A 9,707-nucleotide genomic window follows, 5' to 3' on the forward strand; every position below is an offset into this window, starting at 1 on the left:
TTTCTTGACGCTGAGCTGCTCAGGCACAGTCCCTCCCTCACCCACCCCCCCAACCACACCACTAAGGCGCGCACTAATATCTGTACAACCTGATTTTTTACCCATTTTTTGTCTCGCCTCCTCCTATTTTTTGTAGCCTATTCTAGGTATCACGAATTTGCATTTTATTACATTCTTGCTTGTCACATTCGGAAAACTGTGAAAATGTGGAAGTGGTGATGTCCTTTTTGAGCGGGTGAGGTGCAGGCTCGCCTGACCAACATTGCTCACTGGTTAAGCAACCTGTCCTCCTACAACCTGTCCTCCTACAACCTCTCCTCCTACAACCTGTCCTCCTACAACCTGTCCTCCTACAACCTGTCCTCCTACAACCTGTCCTCCTACAACCTCTCCTCCTACAACCTCTCCTCCTACAACCTGTCCTCCTACAACCTCTCCTCCTACAACCTCTCCTCCTACAACCTCTCCTACAACCTCTCCTCCTACAACCTCTCCTCCTACAACCTCTCCTCCTACAACCTCTCCTCCTACAACCTCTCCTCCTACAACCTCTCCTCCTACAACCTCTCCTCCTACAACCTCTCCTCCTACAACCTGTCCTTCTACAACCTGTCCTACAACCTGTCCTGCTACAAAGAATCTAACGTTTCGCTCGAATGCGTTACATAAGACTAAAAATTGCCGTACTACAAAATAGAAGCAGCTCGCGAAAGAGCTGTCTCGTTTTCTGCTTTGGATCCTCTGGTAGGTTAGGAGAGGACACTTAAAAAAAAATTCTTGACGTTGGGAAATCGTATGGAAGAGCTCAACTACATCATGTTACTCCGAGCCAAACAAAATAAAACTGACTAATTAAAGACGAAATAGCTAAAACTATTACCTATTTCTAATAGGTGTGTAAAGAGCGGTCTTTACACACCTTTGTCGAATGGGCGCGTGTTGTCTGCTGATGTAGTGTGGTCCGTCACCTTTGAGCCTCACCACACAGCACCACCACACAGGACCACCACAGTCACCACACAGGACCACCACAGTCACCACACAGGACCACCACAGTCACCACACAGGACCACCACAGTCACCACACAGGACCACCACAGTCACCACACAGGACCACCACAGTCACCACACAGGACCACCACAGTCACCACACAGCACCACCACAGTCACCACACAGGACCACCACAGTCACCACACAGCACCACCACAGTCACCACACAGCACCACCACAGACACCACACAGGACCACCACAGTCACCACACAGGACCACCACAGTCACCACACAACACCACCACAGACACCACACAGGACCACCACAGTCACCACACAGCACCACCACAGACACAACACAGGACCACCACAGACACCACACAGCACCACCACAGACACCACACAGGACCACCACAGTCACCACACAACACCACCACAGACACCACACAGGACCACCACAGTCACCACACAGCACCACCACAGACACCACACAGCACCACCACAGACACCACACAACACCACCACAGACACAATAACCAGACAAACCACACTCCTGTAGTTAAGAGTTGTAACCAGCCTAACACGTTCCAACTCTCCCATGTACAAACACTCGCAGCTAAATGAAGTGTAATCATTATTAAGCAAATTTGCGTAAGTTGTTTGGTTTAATCTGTGCATTTACTCGCTCTCTGTGTGTAAAACTCCTCTCTTCTGCCTGCAATAGTGCGCTTTTCTCGTGTTGGGCGACCCAATGTTTTATGTATACACTGCAAGGGATTTCATTAACAGAAATGTGAATAGCTGCATATGTTGCCTAGCTCTTGTGTTGCTGTGTTGCTGTGTTTATGTTGCTGTGTTTATGTGCTGCTGTGTTTATGTGCTGCTGTGTTTATGTTGCTGTGTAAAGAAGAGGAGGCTCCCTGTCCCTGACGGACCACCAATTGTGAAGTAGAAGACAGAACCTCATATGGGAGGCAGCTATCTAACACGTGGGAGAGGAAGGCAACTATCTAACACCTGGGAGAGGAAGGCAGCTATCTAACACGTGGGAGAGGAAGGCAGCTAACACCTGGGAGAGGAAGGCAGCTATCTAACACGTGGGAGAGGAAGGCAGCTAACACCTGGGAGAGGAAGGCAGCTATCTAACACGTGGGAGAGGAAGGCAACTACCTTTTACGTAGCCAACTCCGGAGAAACACGAGAGCAGTGTGTGGGAGATTGCTGTGCTGGGGTCCTCTGCCCCACTAGTCAATGTGTCTGTGTCTGTATACACCTATATACTTGGTATATACAGACACAGACACATTGGGACGTGTCTCCACCATCACACGCCCTGGTACTCAGCTCTGGGGCCCCCTACTTCACTCGTGGAGCCTCGTATTCTGGAAATCTCACCTCTCTCTCTCTCAGGGATTCGGCGACCCTCACTGTCCGCCAGGGTCTCTATCTCTTGGCTCCCTACTCTTGTATAGGCCTTAGACAGGGATGCAGCTGCCCCTCACTGTCAACACGGGGTTCCAACTCTCACAAGCTTCTAGATGCCGAGACGGGTACATGCAAGGACAGACGCAGAGACAGGACGTCTGCTGGCTCTCAGACTCGGAGGTGAAGTGACGAGCCGCCCGCCGGCGTCCTCTCGATGTGGCGTCACTGTCTTTCTAGACGCTCATTGGTCCACACCGCCTTCTCTTCAGAGGAGGACAACGAGAGGCTACAAGATGACCTGGACAGAACGAAGGAATGATCCAATAAATGGCTATTAGAGCTTAACTCGAGCAAGTGCAAAGTGATGAAGATAGGCGTAGGGAGCAGGAGGCGAAATACAAGGTACCAGCTGGGTGAAGAAATACTTCAGGAATCAGGAAGAGAGAAAGATCTGGGATTGATATCATACCAGACCTGTGAAGCCCACATCAAAAGGATAACATCAGCGGCATATGCAAGGCTGGCAAACATTAGAACTGCCTTCAGAAACTTATGTAAGGAATCATTCGGAACATTGCATACATCATACGTCAGACCAATACTGGACTAAATGTGGACTCCAGCCTGGAGTCCACATTTAGTCAAACACAAAACGAAGTCAGAAAAGGATCAAAGGTGTGCCACCAGTCCGGTCCCCGAGTTTGAGGTTATAATCTTCGAGGAAAGATTAATGGAACTAAACCTCACGACACTGGAAGACAGAAAAGTTAGGGGAGACATGATCACTACCTATAAAATTATCAGATGAATTGGCAGAGTAGATAAAGGCAAACTATTTAGCACAGGTGGAACGCGAACAAGCATTATGCTTATAGTACCCAGGTGGAAACATAGTACCCAAAAGAGCCACAGGGAGGTCAGAAATAACTTTTCAGTGTCAGAGAAGTTAACAGATGGAATGCATCTGTTATTCCCTTTTCAGTCATTTTGTGAACTCTGACTTGTTAAAGAGTGTTTCGACTTTGCCAGTCCAGTTGGGACTGAGATTTTCTGAAGGCAAAGTGATAGTTCACTGACTTGTGTTTATTGATGTTCATGCTGACCTCCCCCCCCCCTCTGGTTATGTACCGTCACCACCCACCTTGTCCACAACCTGTCTGTCTGTCTGTCTGTCTTGAGTTGTCTAGTGTACCAATATTATGAGGAGGTGATCTTTGCTTAGTGACATCTAGCTCTAGTGACTTATGCCTTGTGTTAACTTACTTGATTGTTACTTGGTTGTAGGTATATATATATATATATATATATATATATATATATATATATATATATATATATATATATATATATATATATATATATATTGTAAATAAGCTGTGTCATGCAGGTAAGTTCGCTCCAGTAAACTGGAGGATTTAACTTAGACTTTCACTCAACCCTAGACATACTGAACTTACATATTAGAGGCCAGCAGGTCCACTGATTTATGGGGAAAGTTGTACACCATGACCCTGACTTGGGAGTCATGACATAACATGCATTAGCCAGTTTTTGTATTACTATTTTCTACCACAGACGTGGCCACACATTTACAATGCTTATCAGCATATATACATTTTCTTCTGTCCTCCATGGACAGGGTGAGAGATCTGTTAAATACATAGTTCAGGGATTTATTCATTAGGCAGTGATGTGGTGGAGGCTGACTCCATACACAGCTTCAAGTGTAGATATGATAGAGCCCAGTAGGCTCAGGAACCTGTACACCAGTTGATTGACAGTTGAGAGGCGGGACCAAGGAGCCAGAGCTCTACCCCGGGAAGTACAACTAGGTGAGTGCAATTAGGTAAGTACAGATACTCTCCTATACCTGTAATACAAGCTACTCCGGCTACTGTAGTGTAATACAAGCTACTCCGGCTACTGTAGTGTAATACAAGCTACTCCGGTTACTGTAGTGTAATACAAGCTACTCCGGCTACTGTAGCTACAATACCCACCGCCAACCTACCAAACACTTCAAGTCTCAAAGTGCCGTTCCAACAGGAAATGAGATCCGTGTCGCTGTCTGTCTGTCTGTCGACACCGACCCTGTTGACTCCTCTCTGTGTCTTCCGTGTCTGCTGTCATGGTCCCTGTGGCCGTGTCTGCTGTCATGGTCCCTGTGGCCGTGTCTGCTGTCATGGTCCCTGTGGCCGTGTCTGCTGTCATGGTCCCTGTGGGCGTGTCTGCTGTCATGGTCCCTGTGGGCGTGTCTGCTGTCATGGTCCCTGTGGCCGTGTCTGCTGTCATGGTCCCTGTGGCCGTGTCTGCTGTCATGGTCCCTGTGGCCGTGTCTGCTGTCATGGTCCCTGTGGCCGTGTCTGCTGTTCAAAGTTCTGCACTTTGCTTGTATACGGCCGATATACATAGCATTATACGCGCCTCTTAAATTTCGACAATCTGTATAACCAGTGAGTTATTACAGGAATGAAAAAATTACAGGAATGACCCCTACAGTGAGAGAAACATCAGGAGAGGTTAGGTGTTCTTATACTAAAATACCTAATTAACAATGTGTTCTTCAGCTGTCATCGACAAGATAGTCATTTATTCTTTATCTGTACTCTTATCAGCCAAGATAGGGACGCCTGAGAGTCAGGCACTTCCTGTTATTATTCACACTTGTCTTGCTTCAACTATAAACTGTATCAACAATTACTATATCCCAAGATCTTTTAAATAAACATTACTGGACGATTATCATGTCTTGTCTTGACCGACCTGCAGTTATCTGTGGCCGCGCTGTGTGCTCCTGTTATCTCCAGCCCTGAGAGGAGAGTGGAGGGAAGATTGAGGGGATATGAGGGGAGGCTGAGACAGTGAGGGAATATGAGGGAAGGCTGAGACAGTGAGGGAATATGAGGGAAGGCTGAGACAGTGAGGGAATATGAGGGAAGGCTGAGACAGTGAGGGAATATGAGGGAAGGCTGAGACAGTGAGGGAATATGAGGGAAGGCTGAGACAGTGAGGGGAGGCTGAAAATGGGAGGGTATATGGGATACAAATCTGAAGAAAAGGTTTTCCTTCCTGTTAATAATGTCAGTACAAGTCTGGTGCGGCGGAACTGCTTCACCTTTTACGAACATACAGTCTATCTCATCCTGTCTCGTGGAGCCTGGCTTCCAATTGCTTGCAGGCACAACCTGTTTGTTTGGCTGAGACGCCGCGATGCCAATTAACCAAAATTCACGTGTGTGTTGGTGCAGAGTTGTGTACACAATTACTGATAAACGCGAGAGCTAGGAGGTGAGGCTTGTTACCAGGCAATTACTGTGAGAGTAGGAGGCCCAGCAGGCGGCCCAGCAGGAGGCCCAGCAGGAGGCCCAGCAGGAGGGCCAACAGGCGGCCCAGCAGGAGGGCCAGCAGGAGGGCCAGCAGGAGGCCCAGCAGGAGGCCCAGCAGGAGGCCCAGCAGGAGGGCCAGCAGGCGGCCCAGCAGGAGGGCCAGCAGGAGGGCCAGCAGGAGGCCCAGCAGGAGGCCCAGCAGGAGGCCCAGCAGGAGGGCCAGCAGGCGGCCCAGCAGGAGGGCCAGCAGGAGGGCCAGCAGGAGGCCCAGCAGGAGGGCCAGCAGGAGGGCCAGCAGGCGGCCCAGCAGGAGGGCCAGCAGGAGGGCCAGCAGGAGGCCCAGCAGGAGGGCCAGCAGGCGGCCCAGCAGGAGGGCCAGCAGGAGGTAAAGGTCTACAGTTTTACACACAATATTCCCCAATATGGAGGTGCTTCACTAGCGGGAGTGACCAACACGCTGCTGCTCGGGTCACCACACTGAGCCATCGTCACCAGAACACAAGAGGGTGGGTGGTGACTGGGTGGACAGCGCTCTAGACTCGTGGACCTAGGGACTGGGGTTCGATTCCCCGGCACCGCCGGAAAAACAAATGGGCAGTCTCCTTCACCCAGATGCCTCCTGTTACCTAGCAGTAAATAGGTACCTGGGAGTTAGACGGCTGTTACGGGCTGATTCCTAGGTGTGTGTGTGTATGTGTGTGTGTGTGTGTGTGTGTGTGTGTGTGTGTGTGTGTGTGTGTGTGTGTGTGTGTGTGTGTGTGTGTGTGTGTGTGTCTGTGCTTGCGGGGGTTAAGCTTAGGCTCTTCCGTCCCGCCTCTCAACTGTCAATCAACTCTGATACGCCATACCGTATATATATATATATATATTTATATACACACATACAAACACTCACATGCACGCACCCGCGCAAGCACACACGCACACACACTCAATATCCCAACTCTTCACCATCCATTTAACCACGCAACTCTGGGTTATAAATAGGCAGAGCTTCCATAAACATCTGTGGTGTGGCGTGGAGAGAGCAGCGGGTCCAGTGGGCCGGACCCACTAGCGCTGGTGCGGGTAATAGCGGCTAATGATTCGTGAAAATGCTAAATGATACGTACCAGCACTAAAAGTGAAACCGTACGTGATTTGACTAACGTATTTGCATGGTTACTGGTGTTTTGATATTGGGAAATGTTGCATGGTGCGTGCGCGTGTGTGTGTGTGTGTGTGTGTGTGTGTGTGTGTGTGTGTGTGTGTGTGTGTGTGTGTGTGTGTGTGTGTGTGTGTTTTAGGATTAAAGCCCAACAACCGTATCGGGTCATTAAGGAATTAAGGAAACAACTGGCTCAATGATCAGTCTGTAAATATACTTTAGTTTTGAATAAAGTTTAAATCTAATGTAAATTCTCAGTGTATTTATATTAACAAATGAAGTGCACTCTCGATGTATATATATATATATATATATATATATATATATATATATATATATATATATATATATATATATATATACCCTCATGTATGTATGTATGGATATACTTAGCCCATAGGTTGGACTCCTCATGACGGCTCCTGTGACTTCTCATCATCATTATCTTTTCTCATTATAGCACAACTAGGTGAATAAACACACACACACACACACACACAAACACACATCCAATAGGATGTGTGTGTGTGACAAATATATAATTATGTTTGAGAAAATCAGCCGGGAGTCCATTATGCAAACAACAGTAAGAAAGCCGGGGTCCAAGAGCTAACAGCTTGATCGGCAGGCACAAAACAGTGAATACAAAATGGTGGAGAGACAGAGACAGACATTCCTACTCCCACAGTAGACCAAACAACAGTTGGTGAACTAGACCATCTATCACCGAGGATGTTAAAAGATGGTGCCGAGGCCCTCACCTCACCTCTGCCTGTCACCTTGAGCCATTCACTAGCCAAGATGGTAAATGTTGGCACCGGTATACGAGGAACGAGGCGGGGACCAGGCACTTAACTGCACACGTGTCACTGACAAACATTCCTTGCAAAGTATTCGAACGACCAGTTATTAATAATAATAATAATAATAATAATAATAATAATAATAATAAGTCGTTTTGTCAAGACAGGCAGAGTTGGGGGTGAGGGGGGGGAGGGTGTAGTGAGGGAGGGAGGGTGGGTGTAGTGAGGGAGATGGAGTGGGGGTGAAGATCAAGTTGAGGAAGAGGGGGGGAGGGATAGTGAGAGAGAGATGAGGTAGTGAAATATTGGGAGTGAGAAAGATTGGGGGAAGAGAAGGAAATGGGATTGTTGGTGTGAGGGAGAAGGGTAGAGAGGGGGGGACTGGAGAGGGAAGAGGGATGGGAGAGATCGTAAGAGAGAGGTTGAGAAAGCTGGGGGAGGAGGGAGAGGATGAAAGAACAGCGAGAGGGAGGTGGAGAGAAGCGAGAGGGAGGCACAGAGAAGGGAGGGAAGGGTACAAGTGTACAATGTACGACTTGCCACAAAGTTTAGTGAGAGGCTTGAGGGAGAGTGTACGAGAGTATACATGAGAAAGAATGATAGAGAGGGAGGAGTGAGGGTGGAGAGTTTTGCAGTATAGGTAGTGTGTGAGGGGAGAGTGTAGTGGAGGGAAGTGTGTGGGATATGGGAGAGGGGGAGTGTGGGATAGTGTGGAGAGTGTGGGGTAGTGTGGGAGACGAGGGAGTGTGGGAGAGAGGAGAGTGTTGGAGAAGGGAGAGCGTGGTGGAGAGGATAGTGTGGGAGAAGAGTGTGTGGGAGAGGAGGTATTGTGGGACAGGGGAGATTGTGAGGGGGAGTTTCCGTGCCACCAAGGAATTTACTTTGCATTAAGGTATGAGTGATGGGCAGGTTTTGCTCGACCCAAGTTCGTGAGGGAGGGAGGGAGGGAGGGAGAAAGGGAGGGAAGGAGGGCGGAATAGGAGAGGGGGGGGGGGTGAGGTGGAGAGATGGAGGGAGAATTTTTTTTGTTTTAACCACAAACGTGGCCAGACATTTACAATGCTAACCAGCATATATACATTTTCTTCTGTCCTCCATGGACAGGGTGAGAGGTCTATCAAACATATAGTTCAGTGATTTATTGAACAACTAACCACAAAAGGTGATTGTAGTGTTTTTAAAATGTTAATCTAACCTACAAACCTAAATATACAGATTTAAATCTGTCCTACATAAACAGTGTTCGAGTTCAAAAACAGTGTTCAAAAAAAAGCTTGATACAGAGAGTCATTAACGTGCGTTTACAAAGGTGAAATGCAATTCTGACTATAGCTTCCACATATTCTGTATACAAATACACACATATACATATACACACATATATATATATACATACACCTATGTCTCTCCTACTTGGACAGGGTAAGATAGCTTCTACAGAAACTAGTGTGTTATTAAACACTTAACCACTGAAGATGATTACGATATTTTTACAAGCTCAGGTCATAGGTACAATACATTGTATAACAGATGTATTACATAGTCAATCTTGGGTACAAGTCAAATATATCATCAAGTGTTCCAGTCTAATTAGCGTGAAACTATTTGTATAATTTAGTATTTTGTAAATTAATGCCTATTTTTAGCACTCATCCGTGTTTCTGTAATTACAACATCATTCATTTCATTTCTAATAACTATATTACTAATGTCAAAATCAGTAGGAGCCATGAGGAGGATTCGAACCTATGCTCTCGGAGCGCCCTGTGTGCAGATTCGAATCCTAATAATGGCTCTTACAGATTTTCTCAATGATACATCACGTTAACATAATTTCTTTATGCCTATGTTATTAATTTCGTGTACTTTAGGGTGTTGTTATGTATATTCTTACATTAGTCTTTAACATTTTCGTCTCGTGAAGGCTTCTTAAACATACAAGAAAAAAATCTTATTTTAGCCAGAAACATTTATCTGCCAAAAGGTTAGTCTCCGGCACTGCCTCGCTCCTTCGC

General features: G+C 47.1%; 1 protein-coding gene across 1 annotated transcript in view; it reads left to right on the forward strand.

The window, feature by feature from the left end:
• The first annotated feature begins 5,439 nt into the window (after nucleotides 1-5,439).
• The window catches only part of LOC138366753 (uncharacterized), a 5,418-nt gene continuing 1,150 nt past the window's right edge, over nucleotides 5,440-9,707 (forward strand). The window contains exons 1-2 of the mRNA XM_069328031.1: nucleotides 5,440-5,496; nucleotides 5,741-6,127. Coding sequence (XP_069184132.1) covers nucleotides 5,440-5,496; nucleotides 5,741-6,127 — 444 coding nt within the window. The remainder of the gene's footprint in view (nucleotides 5,497-5,740; nucleotides 6,128-9,707) is intronic.

Source organism: Procambarus clarkii, chromosome 20 (assembly GCF_040958095.1).
Source record: "Procambarus clarkii isolate CNS0578487 chromosome 20, FALCON_Pclarkii_2.0, whole genome shotgun sequence".
NCBI classification, from domain to species: Eukaryota; Metazoa; Arthropoda; class Malacostraca; order Decapoda; family Cambaridae; genus Procambarus; species Procambarus clarkii.